Source organism: Vicugna pacos, chromosome 13 (assembly GCF_048564905.1).
Source record: "Vicugna pacos chromosome 13, VicPac4, whole genome shotgun sequence".
Lineage (NCBI taxonomy): Eukaryota > Metazoa > Chordata > Mammalia > Artiodactyla > Camelidae > Vicugna > Vicugna pacos.
In genome coordinates, this window is record NC_132999.1 from 45,000,798 (window position 1) to 45,017,303 (window position 16,506).

General features: G+C 52.0%; 2 protein-coding genes and 1 long non-coding RNA gene across 7 annotated transcripts in view; 1 reads left to right on the forward strand and 2 right to left on the reverse strand.

Annotated features, from left to right (window-relative positions):
* Positions 1–207, reverse strand: part of CCDC28B (coiled-coil domain containing 28B) — a 4,118-nt gene extending 3,911 nt beyond the window's left edge. For both annotated transcript variants that reach the window (XM_072974881.1, XM_006197085.4), the window contains exon 1: positions 136–207. The gene's annotated coding sequence lies outside the window, so the exon portion shown is untranslated. The remainder of the gene's footprint in view (positions 1–135) is intronic.
* Positions 1–7,538, forward strand: part of LOC140700729 (uncharacterized) — an 11,815-nt gene extending 4,277 nt beyond the window's left edge. Inside the window, exons 2-3 of the long non-coding RNA XR_012079338.1 lie at positions 288–589; positions 6,462–7,538. This is a non-coding gene — a long non-coding RNA (uncharacterized lncRNA). The remainder of the gene's footprint in view (positions 1–287; positions 590–6,461) is intronic.
* Positions 2,629–16,102, reverse strand: TXLNA (taxilin alpha). 4 transcript variants are annotated; one of them, XM_006196922.4, is made up of 11 exons: positions 15,961–16,102; positions 15,229–15,438; positions 14,246–14,584; positions 12,769–12,860; positions 11,948–12,118; positions 9,881–10,075; positions 8,056–8,175; positions 7,767–7,841; positions 7,166–7,258; positions 6,654–6,749; positions 2,629–5,924 (listed from the first exon to the last, which is right to left on the reverse strand). In XM_006196922.4, the coding sequence occupies exons 2-11, from the start codon at positions 15,404–15,406 to the stop codon at positions 5,598–5,600; spliced, it is 1,686 nt and encodes a 561-aa protein (XP_006196984.2). In that variant the 5' UTR covers positions 15,407–15,438; positions 15,961–16,102; the 3' UTR covers positions 2,629–5,597. The 4 variants fall into 4 exon arrangements, with proteins under 4 accessions (XP_006196984.2, XP_031539813.2, XP_072830979.1 ...); XM_031683953.2 differs by having other exon boundaries at positions 15,932–16,026; XM_072974878.1 differs by lacking the exon at positions 15,961–16,102 and adding an exon at positions 15,921–15,945.
* Between the last annotated feature and the right edge of the window lie 404 nt (positions 16,103–16,506).

Consider the following 16,506-nt stretch of genomic DNA (forward strand, 5'->3'; position numbering starts at 1 on the left):
CGATCTGGGACCTGTTTCCCACGATCAGTCTCCAAAGCCAAATAAATAGCTCAGTTCAGAAGCCAGGATCCTAAATGGAACTTCAGACCCTCGTTATTCCGCCCCCCGCCCACACTGCCGAAGGAGGAAACTGACCTGGAGGTTTGGGATCAGGAAAGATGCTTCTGTGCAGGTTCCCTCCGCCCTCAGCACTCTCCAACTAGGGAACCGAATGGGTGGAAGCTGAGCTTGCGGAGATAATTTGCATTTAAAGGGAAAGTGACCCTCTTTTTTTTTTTTTTTCGCAGCGGGATGGAGTAAGATGGAAGGAGTATCCCCACGTTTATTAAGCTGTCCCTCTCACTCGACTTTGCTGCCCCACCTGAAGTAAGGTGACCACGTTGGTTGTGTGATGGCGATCTAAAAAACCTTTTTATTTTCCTATTAGTTTTGGAGAGAAGCTACCTTACAAAATGGTGGCAGCTTTGTCAGAAGTGGAGGGGAGGAGGAAGAGGGGGAGAGAGAATGAATGAATCCATATATATGTCATATAAGACACACAAGAAGCAGCAGCAGGAAGAAACTGCAAGAGAAGAAAAACACCTTTCAAGTGAGTCCAGGTCCCCTATTAAGCATTTTATGTACATTAACAGAAGGAAGATACTATTTTACTGAAAGGAAACAATAGTCTTTTGAGAGCAATACCACTCTCCCCACAACACCCAGACACTTTTCCTGGTAGGCAGTAAGGGCTGTATTCAGCCACTCATGAAATGAGGAGATCAAGCCTAACCTCTCCCCACCCCCAGGCCTAGGGACACGTGTGGGGAGCATCAGGTCAGAGAGAAACCAGTCGGATTGACACCAGCCCCCAGGAGGGAAACCTGAGCGCTCCATGGAGGCTGAGCTAGGGCTGGTGGTGCTGCTGGCGGGGGGGGGGGGGGGGGGGGGGCAGATCAATGGGGCATCGATTAAAAGACCTGGCAAAGGCTCCCCGCTCAGGTCCCTAGAGAAGCATCTGATGCAACAGGAGATGGGCTTATCCTTTGGCCAGGCTGCCCTGCAGTCTCAGGTAACTGCCCCGGGGCCAGTGCAAAGCCACCTCACCTACCTTTCCCTTCCCACTGGGCAGGAGCAGCTTCCTGGGGCCTCACTGAACTCTGGAGGGATGGACACTATTTCCAAAGGCTCTTGAACAGGGATCTTGCCCAGATGCTTCCAACACCTAGACAGCTCCAGAAGGGGAGACATTAATTTAGGACTTCAATAACCAGGGGTTGGAGGGAGGGGTCTGCATAGGTAGGCAAAGGGGACAACTGGATGTCCCTCCCCTCCCCTCCCAGAGCTGCTAGAGAGTGGCACAAAGGCTCTCCTAGGAAAGTGGCAGAGAGAGGTCATTCTCAGCGCTACAGCAGAATTTTCAGAGCTTGCTCTGGAGCTCCAAGAATTATGGCGGTCTCCCTAGACTCCCTCCAAAGATCTCTGACTGGAGCCAATGTGGCCAACACAGAAAAATATCAACCCATTAGGACTCTGATCAGAAGGGGCAGGGGTTTTGTGGAGATTGTCACAGCTAGTGTGGACACATCTGCCTATGGAGGCCTGGAGGGAACAGCACTTTAGTTGTCTCTGTCATTTTGGAGGCATTCATATATATTCCTTTGCGTCAGACCAGTCCAGTCCTGGGAGAGAACAGGGTGCTGGGTGAGGCTGCCAGTAGAATGTCTGCCCTAAATTTAGAAGTCTCAACTTTTACACCTAGGCTTGGGGTGGGTGAACAGGAGTGTGTAAGAAATCAGCCCATTCTTTTTTTTTTTTAAAAACCAGCCCATTCTTAAGAACTGGGTGCAGGATGTGGTCTTGTCATGGAATGCACAAAATCAAAGGAACCTGGAAGGGCCTGTGTATTCCCTTGGGAGGGCCAGTGCCCAAGGGATGCTACTCATAGCAGACAGCCCCAAATAGCAGTGGTGCAGTGTCCACTCATCTTGATTTGGGCCCCAACTGGCCTATGTTCAGCTCTCTGGTCTTGCCTTTTGCCTTCCTCGTGGACTTAACCAGTTTCTTATTTTAACAACTTCAGTGGTTCCCCTCTACCCTACTCCCCACCAGTGGATCTAGCCCCAGTTCCTTAACCTGGCACACAGGCTCCTGGTCATTTGGTCTCTGATATATCTCCTTCCACCACTCTCCTGAGCACCTGCATTGTTAGGTGAACCAAGTCCTTAATGTTGTCAAACTTCTACTTGCCCTTTGGGTCCTAAGGCTCTTCCAGGATCTACCTCGACCTTGCTGAAAGGGACAGGACCTCTTCTATGCTCCCATAGCACAAGTAACCTTTCTGTATCTAAAAGCACCTTTTCCCTTCAATAGCCTGTGAGCCCTCAGAAGGCAGGGACAATCTTTGATTGAAAGAAGTCATATATATATGATGAGCATCACACCAACTTTGCTGAGGGCTCCACTCAGGCAGCTTGCGTGAGCTGGCTAGCATTCCGTGCCTGCGGTGACTGCTGGAAGGCAGACCACTCTGGAAGGTGCAAGATACCAGGACAGAGCCAGAGACTCTGGAGCAGATCTGGACATACCAGTGATGGCTGGACGGATCCAGAAGCACCAAATGACCACAAAGGTCAGGAGAGAAATAAGTAAGGCAACAGACTCTTTATTTAATGTGGTTTTAAAATACATCAAAATCAAGTCCCTGGCTGTTGTGAATACCAAAAGGAGACAAAGAAGCTGTCAGCACAGCTTCAAACAAATCTGGGTGGCCAGGCTGGGCCATAAGGAAAGCAGTTACAGGGACAAAAGGCAGCACCCCTCCCCCAGGCAGGTACCGGGCTGTCCCTGGGGTGACTGCCTCTGTGCTGTGCTAGGTGGGAAGGCTGGAGCAGCAGCTGGAGAACCAACTCAGCAGGCTTCAGCCCTCCCCCAGAGACACCAGAGCAGCTCTGCTGGCCTTTCGGTTAGCCCTCAGCAGGGCCACCAGGATGGGGTGGAAGAGGGGGAATAACCATCTTTAAAGACGTAACATTCTATTACAGAAAGTGCCTGAGCTCAGCCTATGGTCCAAAAACCTCATGGAAAACAAATCTTAAAAAGTGCTGCTGACACCTCTCAGAATCTGGTGTGCATGAAGCTCTCAGCTGGACAAGACCCTGAACACAAATTACTGTCAGCAGAGCCTCACCTGCCGTGGTCCCCTGGAGGAAAAGCTAGCAATCTAAGAATGCAACACAGCTCTTGGTCCTAAATCTGAGGTCACGTGCATGAGACCCGCCCCAGTGAGTTAGGAACCGGCCTTCATTCTTGGAGAGACACCTCCCTTTATCTGGCCCAGGATTCTGGCTGGTGTAGGCAGCACCCTGGCACCTGGGCTGACTTTGGAAAGCAGAGCAAGCAGAGCAGCTGTAGTGACTGATAAGATTTGGTCAATGGAGAGGAAGAGGAAGAGGAAGAAAAGGGTCTCCATATGTCACCTGGCCTGGAGGCCTAGAGACTGCTCGCTGCAGCTGAGAGCAAAGGTTCCACCCCGCACAGCTGGGGCCACCTTGCTCACTGGACTTGGTTCCTGAGAACTGCTGTGCTACTCAGCTGTGATTTCCCACACCTCGCTGGGCTCCAACAGCCTCCCCCTCCCCAACACTATGGGCTTTAAGAGGTAGCTGAACTGAGGCAGGCAATCACGTGGGCCATTGCAGGCCTTCCTGCTTTCTTTGAAGGGGCGAGCAGAAACTTCTTAGCACAGCAAACCCTGTATGGGGTTGGCAGCTCTCATGCACCTCAGCAGAGCAGTATCTCAGCCAGGGATGGCAAATTAGGTCTCAACACGTGTACTGGCTGCTGGGCAAATCTTGAGAAATGAGGATATGCTAGGGACTTAGCAGGAAATCCTCTGAAGCAAAGTAGGGGTACCTACCACGGGGGGAGAGGGGCAATGGCGTGCTATTCATTTGCCATCTCTGGTCTAAGTCCTAACATAACTCAGAAGTACCTAATACTGTTCATGAACCTAATTATCTGAGGGATTTAAGTTAAGGGCTGAAAAAGTGGGCTATTTGTGGAAGATGAAGGGACCTGTAAGATAATGAATTAACCTGAAGGAAACACAACAAAAAGCAAAAAACATAACCATCCAATACATCTTAGTCTGTGGTTCTCTCAGCTACACCAAAGCTGAGGCCCCACTAGAGATGGGCTTACAGTACCCCAAACTCAGCACGGCCCTGCTTCCTGACCCGACTTATTCTGCTGTTCCAAAAAATTGTTCTGTACAAAGACGGACTAATGTGCCAGCAAGTTTGCAACCAGCAGAACCTTCAGGGTATAGGGTACCATGTATGAGGGACGGAGATGGGGCTGGGGGGAGAAAAGAAATTACACAAATATCTGCAGCCATTCTGTGGATTTCTGGGGCTCTGTCAATGGTGAGTCTCACTCTTACCTATCAGCTGTCAGACAAGAGCTGGGGGCCCCCACACAGGAAGTGGGATGTCAAGGCAGACAGGGCTCAAAGATGGCACACTGGAGGTGGGGATGGAGGAAGCAAAACAGACTCAGAAAGCCAAGGAGGCAGCTGGATCTGGGGCCCAGCAACAGCTGCATGGAGACAGCAGTGATGGCGTCAGCAGTGGCCTCCCAGGATCGAAACCACAGGTGAGCTTGTGGCAAAGCCATCAGAAGCCCTTTCCTTCCTCTCACTATAAACCATCTGATTCCTTCAAGCTGTCAGTATCAGCATGGCAAAGCTGCCAGGTGGGGTGGTGGGGGCACTGGAGGCCAGGAACCCAGGCACCACTGCTATAGCACCCCTTCTTCCTCAGAAGATCCTCAATACAAACACTGCCACATGTGCAAAACAAAAACAAAACAAGAACAAAGGAAACAAAACAAAACCCCAAAACCTTCAGAATCCTTTGGGTGATCTCTTGTCAATCATTTGTGCAGGCTAGAGAGGCACCTGTGAATGATAAGGCTACTGCGAAGCATCGTTGGCCTGGTCCTGGCACTACCAGAGGGCAGGGGAAGCGGTGCCTGAGGGGCTCCCTACCAGCACGTCATCCCACACAGAACATTCTCCAGGTCCCTTGTCCTAGGCAGGGAAGCAGTTCAATCACCGGTGGCTCTAAGTGCCCTGTCAACGCCCTGCCTGGCCACCCCTTTTCTGGGTCAGAAGCCAAGGAGCTTCCAGGAGAACTGGGAGAGCCAGAGCTGCCCATGTCCCGCTAACAAGAGAAACACAATCAAGACCTGGGCGTGTCACCTGTCACAGGAGGGAGGGGCTGAGCCTCAAATAGGGCAGGGAAATGCTCATGCTCAAGTCACTCGTCCTGCTGGCTCACTGTGACTACAGCTCCGTGTAAAGGCTCCTCAGCTCACAGAAGAGCCGCTGACTTCATCTGGACACACCCCCACCTCTGATGCAAGCCCATTTTACACGTTCAGATATAAATGTATGAGGCCTTGAGCATATGCCATATGTAAGTAAAACTGACCCATAAAATCTGAAACCGCAGAGTCAGATGCCAGCCAGGTCAGAGCACCCTGGGCCTCAGCGATGGGAGCCTCGCACGGGCTAGGCCGGCCCGGGCTGCTCGCCCCTTCCCAGCATGGGCTCCCTAGGCGGTGGTGGAGGTGGGCTCCGGTGGCCCCATTTGGCCTGACGCTTCCATGTTTGGTGCTCCAGGGCAGCAAGATGCTTCTGTGGCCCTTGGGGAGCTGGGTGCTTGGACCCTGGGACCCTCGCCACCCTGTTCCTTGGAGGCATCGGCAGCCTCTGGCCTTCGCTCAGGGCCACCATCAGGGAGCGGGCCCCGGCCTCCAGCACTCAGGTCCTGCACCCTCTTGTTCAGGTCGTTGCGCTCCGTCTGCAGCGCCCGGCACAGCTTCTCCAGCCGCTGGATTTTCACCTGCAGGCCCTCCAGCTCTTTGTCCCGGAGTGTTTTCTGGGGAGAGAAATGGGGCCTTCAGTGCCATGTCACTCAATCCCCACCCTGCACCGCTACTTGGTAGAAACATTCACACTCCGACAATGCTAAGGACAGAGCAGAGTCCCCACTGTTTACTTGAAAGCTGGCCCCTTTTGAGTAAACAGCCCTGGTTTATGCTGTCATATGAGACCTGGCTGTCAGATGGGGGTAGTGTGGTGCAGAGAAGGGACACAGCTGGGAGACAATGGATTCCTCAGTTTATCTACCAGGTGGCCTTGGTGAAGTGCTGGCTTTTGAGTATATCCCCTAATCTCTTCAACGGGAGTAGGAACATCACCCTCACAGAGCTCAGGAGAGCTCAGTGAACTGGCACATCTTAACATTCAGCAGGGTCTGGCATGCAGCAGCTGCTTCAGCAATTAGTTATTTCTCCTCCTACATCTGAAGCCACAAAATCAAATTATCTGGGTATAAGCTATGTGCATCACTGGCATCCCTTTTTTTGGCTCCTTCCTTCCCTTCTCTGATTTGCTCTCTTTGCTTCCACTACAGACCTATCTATCACCAAGCTCACCACCTCCCTCGGGGAGACAGCACAGTGTCTTTGGCCTTGGACAGACATGCATGGGAATCCAGCTCCACCTTGTGCGAGCTGCATCGCTTCTTGGTGGGACGTACAGGAAAGGGCCCAGTACTCAGCGGCCACACACCCCTGGCCCCGGCCGCAGATGGCACTCAGCCCACCTCCTCGGCCATCTCAAGCAGGGCCTTGTTGCTGCTCTCCCACCGGGACCGGTACATGGTGGTTTCTTTCTCCAGCTTCTTGATCTTCTTTGTCATCTGGGTTATGTGACACACAGAGGGACATGGTCAGGGGGGGCAGGCTGCCTGTGCATCTGTGTCTCCGAGGTGGGGAACAGTCCCAAGGGGGCAAGGTATCACAGGGCGCGGTCAGTGTCGTCTGTGCCACCCCCAGATGTCTCAAGTGAAATGCCACCAACAAAACAGGCAACAAGACTGCGCCCTCTTCAGGACAGTCTGGAGGGCACACCCACCACTGATACTTCCTTGAGAGGGAAGAAAGGCTGTGACTCTTCCTTATGGCCCACCCCTGCTATCCACCACACTGTCACCGTCAACAGCTCCCGTGAGGCACCCCCCCAGGGATGGCAGCTTCCAGGAGGCAGGCCCAGTGTTCAACTCTGAATGAAGCCATTCGTGCCCCGGCAGCCACACCCAGTCTGGAGCACCATTACCTTTTCCATCTCCTGTTTGAATGTGGTGAACACCTCACTGCTTTTGGAAAGAGTGTTCTGGAACTCTTCAAACTTCTCCGTGTACAGGGCAAGCTGGGTGAGAGAGAAGCCCATAAGTAAGACTGGGCTTCTCGGGAGGGCAGCTCCGGTTGGCACACTCAGACCCGCCTTTGGCCCTCTGACCCAACCATTCTATTGAGATACCATTTTTCTTTAAACAGAAACTATGTATTTGGAAGGCTATAGTCCAAAATGTTAAGCCCAAAAAGCAGGATTTGGCGGGACTTGTATTTTGTCTTTATGTTTGTTTTCAAACTTTTCTTCCAGAATGAAGTCTAATTTATGTAATTAAAATCACCCGTTCTGCCCCCAACTACTAAAAAGCAGCACAACACTTCTGACTAGAAACGAAGTCCTTCGAGCTCACCTAGCCACCTGGTCACCACCACACAGGTGCTGGGCGGGTCCAGAGAGAACAAAGGCTCAGCAAGGTCACACAGGAGTCAAGGTGGTCCTAGAATGAGGGTTCCAGTTCCCTCCCCCCAGGGTGGGGCTCAGTGCAGAGACCGTGGAGGCACAAGGGCAGGACACACAGTCTCACCTGCTGCTTCAGGTGGGTCTCCTGCTGCTTCATCAGCTCGCACATCCTCTGTGACTCCACAGCCTCTTTGAGGAGCTATTTCCGAGACAGGACCCCAGATCCCATCAGAAGCCCCTGGGGGCTGTTTGGCTTTTTTAAGCTACACGCACCATAACCCACTGAGGCCTCCTGCTCTCAGACTGGTGCCTGATCTGGCCAGGCAGCTCCTGTATATAAACCTGACCATGAGCTGAGCCAGAACCCAACCCACCTCCTCCCAGACCCCCCACTCCCGGGGCCTGAGCCTCACAAAATCCTTCTCCCGCTGGTGCCTCTCCTCTGCCTCCTTCAGCATCTCCTGGGCCTGCTGGAGCTTGGCGTCCACCAGCTGCTGCTGCAGGTCCTTGTGTTTGAAGACTTTGTCGATATGCTGCAGGAAAGCATGGTGGGAGGGGTCTGGTGTTAGGCGCTCCCTTTCTCGGGGAGGCCAGTGGCTGCAGAGATGCCCCATCTGCAGACCAGGGCACACTGCCCAGCCTCCCACCTCACACTGACATGCTAAACACGCACAAGTACTACAGGACATGGGCCCCAAGTTCCTGGAAGGTCTACTTCTCACCCTCACCTTCTTTCTCTCCCACTGAGTCAGTCTGGGGTGAGCAGAGGGGTTGTAAGGAAGAGATCAGCTCCCAGGAAGCCAAGTAATAAACACACTCAAACCTCTAGCCCCAAAAAAGATTATGACAAAAGTGACAACCTTCACTTTTGTAGCCCAACTCCCTTGTAAATGGGAAGAAAGGGCAAAAAGACACCTCTACCAACACAACAGCTGAGCTCAGTTGGCAGAGACCAGCCACATCTGTATTTGAAGATGAGACATGCAGCCCGAGGAGCCCTGGGAAGCGGGACCAGGTGAGAAAGCTGTGATGGACTCAAATGCTATTTCAAAGTTCAAAAAAAAAAAAAAACAAATGAAAACAGGGAGGTGGGGAACTGAATGTAGTTTTTGGATGTGGGAAGACAAGGTGGTTGAGACAGGTCTAGTCTGGGACATGATGAATTTCAGTCACCTGTGATCTAAGGTCCAGAGGCTCAGGGGGGCAGGACAAGAGTGACTGAATCTGACTGGGGACAGGGAGCACCTCCACCTCCACAGGCAGTACTGGGGGGAAGGAGAGGGAAGAGGAAGACAGCCCTCAGCTTCTCGAAGCAGGTGCCTCACTCTGATGTCAGGAAAATTCCATGTCTCTCAGTGCCAAGGGACAAGAACCAAACCAACTCCTCTTAAATCAGCCTTGTTCCCAGACGTCAAAGCACAGGAAAAGAAGGGGTAGGTCAGGGGAGGCCCATTCTGGCCCCCCACACACATGGGACCGAGCCCAAGAGGATAGAGTCTTGCCCATCCCACCCACCACCACACCCCAGGGCCTGGGAAGGGGCCTCGACCAGCCTTGTAAGGTAGCTGCCAATCACCTTTTTCATGACAAAGAAACAGAAACCCAGAACAGCCAAGTTAATGGTGTGTGGGGACCCAAAGGGAGGGATTTGAGTGCCTGGGGCGGCAGACAACACCAGCCAAGGCAGTGACACCCTGCCCTTGCAGGTGGCCGGGGCAGCAGAGCAGCAAGAAAACAGCCCTTAGAGTCAATCACTGATGACAGTTCCAGCTCCTACCCTGTGATTTCAAATTCTAAAAAACTCTGAGAGCTGAAATTGTCATAAGAAGGCAGAATAATCTGGCCTGTACCATTGCAAGGTTAATTATAAACCTAGGCGAGTATACTCAGAAGTTTAATTGCATAAGGATTAACGTGTCTGATTTTGGGTTGCTGCCAAAAGGTCCTGCTGGGGGTGCTACATAACACACAGTGCACGAACATAACTCCAGTCTAAAACTAGGACAGTTCTAATTTCAAGAGACACCTGGCCCCACCATTTAGGATGAGGCACTGTGGACCTGTGGCTTTCTCTTCTCCGGACCCAAGATCCTCATCTATACGAGAATGTATGGCATCACTCCCCTCCCGAGGAAAGAGAGTGAGTGAGTGAATGGGATGAAGCCTGCAAAGTGTCCCCGGCCTTCCCCGCCCCCTCTCCCACATCCTCACCCCGCCACCCTGCCGCAGACCCCTCACCTCCTCCCGCAGCTCGTACTGCTCAATCAGCTTCTTGAGCCGTTCAGCCAGCTCCATGTTCTCCTGGCGCAGCTTAGAATTGCGCTCATTGTGCTGTTCCATCTGCAGCTGAATGTCATTCAGCGTCACCTGGAAGTGCGAGGTCACCTCCTTGCGTTTCTCCTCCTCTTCCCGGGCCCGCTGCACGCCTTCCTCCTGGGCAGAGAAGGCAGCCCCGGCGCCATCATGCACTGCTCCCCAGCCAGCCCCACAGGACTCCCCCACTAGCCCAGGGATGGTCTCTCCCAACAGCCTTCCCTGCTCTCAAAGTGAGGAGTGAGTAGCCAGGCTCCAAGATGTCACCCAATGGGGCTCCTAACAAACCCCTCTGGGTATCAGGTGACATCAAATGAGGCTCCCTAGAAAAACGCAGGCATACGTCTAAGCACCTTTCTAAAGAAATCTGGATCTCCTAAAGTCTACTCTTCCAGACCTCAGAATAGATTTGGAAGACCTAATAGTCTCAGTTTAATGTGCATTCAACTCTGCCTCTCCCTCTCTCCCAACCAGTTAGTTAAAATTCAGTAATACCCAGGGTTGCACAGAATTAGGCACTCAGACACTGTTGGTGAGAAGGTAAGCTGACAAAACCTATTAAAATTTAAAATCTTCATACTCTTTGACTCAGACATTTCACTTCTGAGATTTATCCTATGGATAAATACATAATTAGCGAGGGATATATATAACAAGAGTTTTCAGTGTAGCTCTATACATGTAATAGTGAAAAATTGGAAACAATCTAACATACATTAACTAGGGCACTGATCAAACGCAGTACACCCATGCAATGACGCTGTTAGAAAGAATGTGATAGTCCTATATAAACTGATGGGGAAAGATAAGGCATTGAGTAAACTGAGAAAATGGAACAGGATATGAAACAATACATGTATAATAATGTTGTTTAAAAAACCATATGTAAGATATTACATGTAGACAGGGAAGTTAAAAAGCTGTACTTAAACTTACACATAAGTAGGTTTACTTCCCAGTGGTTTCTGCTGGGACTGAGGTTGAGGAGGATGGGCAACTATCACCTTTCACTTGTGAGACTCGACTTGTTGTCACCTTTGAGTCCCTTACGTCACATTTACATTAAATTTGTAACGTTTAAAAGATAAACTAAGTGTGGGGGTTGTTCTATGCATTAAAAGACGCACTCCTGGACTCTGCCCAGTAGATACCAGTAGTAACACCCCCCCGCCCAAAACAAGTTGTGACAACCAAAAATATCTCCAGACATTGCCAAATATTCCATGGGGGGCATGACTGCCCTCAGTTATCAACTGCTGTAGAGGTCGCAATTCTGCTTTGTATCACCAGAGACTAGTTTTGCCTGTTTTGGGACTTATCGGTAGGCTAGTACTGTACACAGTTTAAATTCTGGCTTCTTTAGCCCAACGTCTGTCTGTCAGATTCATTCACATTGTTGCATGTATCATAGTTGATTCTCTTTTACTGTTCTGTAGGTATTCCTTCTTATGCACATACCACAATTTGTTTCTCTATTCTTTTGCTGACGGAGATTAGGACTTTTTTCTACTTTTTGGATATTATGAATAGAGTTACTTTGAACATTACTGTGAAGAAAAAAAAAGATAAACTAAAATTGAGCAAAACAAGCTGCGAAATACCTGATATTTATGGATGCAAATTTTATAAGAAATATAAAGGATGTGCATACACAGTGAGCAGGCTTCAACCAGATGACCCCTCCCCCCATCCACCCCCAGGAGAAGCAGAACGAGAAAGGCCCCAGCACTCTGGACTGACCACGCTCCGGGAGAGGAGCTGCCTGTCCTTGTGACGCCAACTCCCCCAGGGACAGCTATGGAATGGGAAAATCTGAAGCCCTGCCCTGGTCCCTTTACCTCACCTAGTACAAGTCCACGTCAAGTGGTTACCAGTAGCTCTCTGTACGGTACAACATCATGGGTGAAATTACTTCTGTGCCGAAGGCCCGTGCTGCTTTCTAAGAGGAAAGCCCACCGAAGACGAGCAAGGTTGGGGAAATAGGCAGCCCACCTTGAGGGAGCGGTTGTGGCGCTGCAGCTCGCGGCACAGGCTCTCCAGCTTGCTTCGAGCCAGGACAGCCTTGCTGTGCTCGCCACGCAGGTGGTCCTTCTCCTGCACCAGCTGGCTCTGCTTCTTCTGCAGGAGCTTCATCTGCTTCTGGGAGTTCCGGTGCTCCTCCAGCTGGGGACGGGGATGGGGAGGGCAGGTAAGGGCCCTGCGGGGGGCTCTCCCCACTGGGACCCAGGGTCTCCTCAACTGACCTGAGTCCAGCCACCACAGCTGAGGCAGGACACTGTGCAGGGGCTTCACACACACCCCCCCGTAGCCCCAAGGGCTCCATCTCAAGGACCCGTTAGCAGACACTCAGGACAAGCAGAGGTGTGTAGCCAGCAGATCCCAGTTTCTCTCCCAGCTCTGACTCCAGAGACCAAGCTCATGAGACTCCCAGAAGGTGACATTCCTCCAACTCTAGGGACACTCGTGTCCTCAGACGAGCCCACCTGCTACCCCTCCTTGTCCTCAACAGACCCCCTCACTCACTCTCGCTGCTCCAAGACTTTTCCACTGTTCACCATCTCTCTCCTCAACATGATTCCCAGCATCAAACTGGCCTTTTCATTTTGTCGACAGATAATCCTTTTTGCTCCCTGGCCTCACAGTCCTTCACCTCCTCCTCGGAACCTGACCTCTCCCAGCTTATCTCCCTTCCCATGAGCCTATTCAGTGCTAAACAGGACAAATACAATTTGACTTAAAGCAATCAAAAATGTTCTTATGGCCTGCCGACCTTCTGAGGCAGGGAGGGAGCGAGGAGAAGGAGGAGAACTGACCAGTTCGGCATACTTCTTGCACAGAGCTGCGAGCTTCTCCTCTGGGGTACTCAGCGTGTTCAGGGTCTGCATCAGCAATGTGATCTCCTTTCCTGCAAAGCACAGGGAGCAAAGGCATGTACCCCCTTCTCTGGGGGTCCCCTTCAGGCCCCAGAGGCAGCCCTCCGCGGATTGTCTGTGTGTTTCATGGGGGCTGGGGCCAACTCAGTTCTACCTGTCATTGAGCCCCAGTACTGCCCCCAGTGCCCATCACAGAGGACATGCTCAACAAATACTTCTTAAACCAATGACTGAGCCTCTGTGAAATCTGCTTGGTGAGCACCAGGAGCGGGAGAAAGAAACTACCTGCTCAACCAACAGGTGAAAGAAAGGTGCCCCACCTGTGAATTCAGTGCTACTGTTTCAATGCAAGGAAGGCCCTTCTGAAGGAGGAAAGATGCGAAAAGGAATGGGTCTCCTTCAGAACACTGCACTCTCGTCAACAGAGACAGCCAACAGTGAAGTTTAAAATGAATATCCCCCAAAACAAATAAATAAAATAAAATGACTATACCTTCCAGTGTTTGATCCTAAGATTAAAATAATCAAAGGAACCTTCTTTAAATTAGTGTGACAGGTAGGGAGTGGGGGAGGAAGGACTAAAACGTGGGTATAATATCACCTAGCTTTGATTCAACACCCAAACCCTCAACCCCCACCCAAGTGACTCCTCCGCTGCCTGTCCCTGAGTCAAAGAGAGGGCCATCATACATAGCACTGCACCAGGCTCCTGATGGAGACGCTGACAGATCAATGCAGATGCTGCAAACCACTGGCACATAGGCCAAATACAACCCACAGATGGGTTTTATTTGGCTCCTAGTGTATCAGTTGCCAACAGTTAAAAATCTAGAGATTTCACATAATAACTCTAGAGTTCTGGCTTTAAAAAAAAAAAGAAAAAAAAAAGATTGTTTCACTTAGCTGCAGTTTTACATGCTATCCACTTGCTGGTACCAGGTGGTAGTCAACCCTTTGGGTCAAGTAGGCATTTTCTTGGTCCTCATGGGTCCTCTGTCTAGCTTGGTTAGCTTGAGTTTTCAACCCTGATCTAGTCCAATTCTCTTACTGTGTAGAGAAATAACAACTAAGGACCAGAGAGGAGAAAGGTCTTGCCTAAGGTTATACAGCAAGTTAGAAATGGTGCTGGCTGGCACAGGACTGCCCACTCAGGCCTCCTGCTTTCCATCTTCTCAAAGAGAGCAGGTAGGACTTCAGTTCCCACTTGCTCCCAAAGCCAGAAGCCCTTGCACAGTGAACAACCTGCACACCTCTATGCTATGGCCCCACAACCCCGGCTTTGATTAAACTACATAGTTTGACTCACTGTTCTGGAAGCAGGGTTTCCTCTGAATCGTGGCAGAGCAGGCTATCCCAGGAATGTCAGGTCCAAACTGCCTCCCCTCACCAGCCTCCCAAGTAGCTGCCCTCTGCTCACCCAGACCCTTGGATTTCTTCTTCTCCTGCGGCCTTCGGTGGTCCCGGTCTACGACCTCGTCACTGGCCCGGATCTCATCTGTGCCTGGCTCCCCCTTGGAGGTCTCCTTCTCACCATTGACTACCGGCGCCTCTGGCTCAGGCTCCCCATTCCTCGAAGCATAGGTGCGGGACTTCTCTGCATCTTCGGGTTCAGCAGGCTCACCCTGTGCCCCCTCCTCGCCTGGGCCCCCCTGATTGTTGTCCACACAGTATGTACTGAGGATGTCTTCCAACTGGCGGCTCAGCTCCTCAGAGACATCACGGAGGGCCCCAGACTGAGTGGTTTTGGCCTGTGCTCCTAGAGCAGGAGCGAAGGAGGGGTTGAGAGAGAAATAAGGTGGTTATGCTATTGGTTGGGATTTTTCAGGCCCAAATTTACTAATTTGGGTTAAATGTTGCCTAAGTTCTTTAAGCCTCAGTTTATTTACCCATAAAACAATGTAACTATTTATCACTACTGCCCAACCATGCTTGTTGTGGGAATATAAAAAATCAAGTAAGTATAAAACTTTCAACACATAGGTGTGGCATCATGTAGCAGGAACTCGACGTCTAGTCCATCCCCTGCTCCTCCCCACAAATGTCACCTCTTGCTATTTAAAAAGTTCCAGAAATGCCTTAAATATGAACAGCAGTTATCCACTGGTGAATGATGGGCTTCTAACCTGGATTTGCCAGTTGGGTGTCTCACCTGACTGCCAACCTGAATTAAACCCGTCTAAGCCGTCTCTCAATAGAGTTCTGTCCCTGTCCTTAGTGTGGGAGGCTCTGTCAACTACTCAGCACACGGTGGGAACTGCACAGATTCAGCCGTGTCCTCCTCTCACTCTACATTTCCTCCTTTCTGGGTAAACAGTGGCCTTGGCCTCTAACTCCAGAAGCTAGACTGGCGCACCACAAACTCCTCCTCCCGACCGCTGGAAAAGCAGAGCTGGCACACACCCTCAGCCTTCCCTGGAGCCTGGCTGGTGGAACCTTCAGCTTCTGTCGCAGGAGCCGACTGGCTGGGCCGCCCCTGGGCTCCCTCTGGTCCTGCTTCCGGTTGCCCCGGGGTGTTTTTGGGGTTGGGAGCGTTGCCTGATTGCTTGGCAGCCCCATTCTTTTTGTCTTGGTTCTTCATTTTGGTTTGCAATGTTAGGTAAGGAGCAGATCCTATAGAAACAAACACACTTGCTATTTTCCAGACTTTAAAATTCTTCGCACCCTGGATCAGAAATCCCAATACCAAGCGCGCAAAGCTTCAAATCGGCCGGCCTTCCCCGGAGGGAGCCAGCGGCTCTCCCTATCTCTAGTCGGTCAGGGAAGTCTAGTGTGCCCAGCAGCGGGAGAGGAGAGGCCTCCTTTTTCCCGAAGCCACTTCCCGGCACAACACGGCCCCTTCACCAGAGGCCATGAGCGGGATAGGCTCAGGGTCGGGGACTGACGTGGCGGGACGCTCAATTCCCGGTACCTCCCCGCCCCCCAGGCCCCACGTGGGCCCTCCCTCCCGCGCGCGCAGCCACCCACTCCCCGCGCGCCCTCCAGCCGCGCCCGCGCGCGCCGCCCGCGCATGCGCACAGGTCTCAGCCCTGCCCCCCGGCCCGAGCCCTCGCGCGGATTCCCCGCACCCGCCGAAAGTGTACGGGCCTACAGACCCGCTGCTTGCCTCATGCCTCTAGCCGCCGCAGTACGTACCCGACCGCCGACGTCCCGACGGCTTCGCCCGCTCTGGCTTCGCACCGGAAGCCCTGGGTAACTGCTGCCGGCAGAGCCGCCTGCTTGCGCCGCGGCCAATCAATAGCCGGCGCTCGCGCGGGGCTTGCTGGGAAAGATGAAGCAAAGGCGGCCTCCGAGGCGGGGAAGTTGGGAAGGCGGGGGAGGGAAAGGACTACAAGTCCCTCCATGCATCCCGGCTGACCCCGACTCCCAAGATGCAACAGGGCTTTGGTCCTCAGAGCCTCAGACCCAGGAGTTCCGAAAGCAGCCAGTCATTCTGCACAGATACGTCAACGTCGTTTCTGTCACGCAGAAGCTGTGATTCAGATCCCACAGCCTTGCATGCCTGGCTGCTTTTTAGTGCACGCTGCCACCACCCCTTTCCTCCTGCTGTGAACATCTACGACTCTAGGAACTCTGAGAACAAGGGACGAAATACTGATACACACATCAGGAGACCTGTATTCCAGTCCTATCTTCGTTACTAATTTGCCGTGTGACCCGGCATTCCTTTCTCTCCCAGGT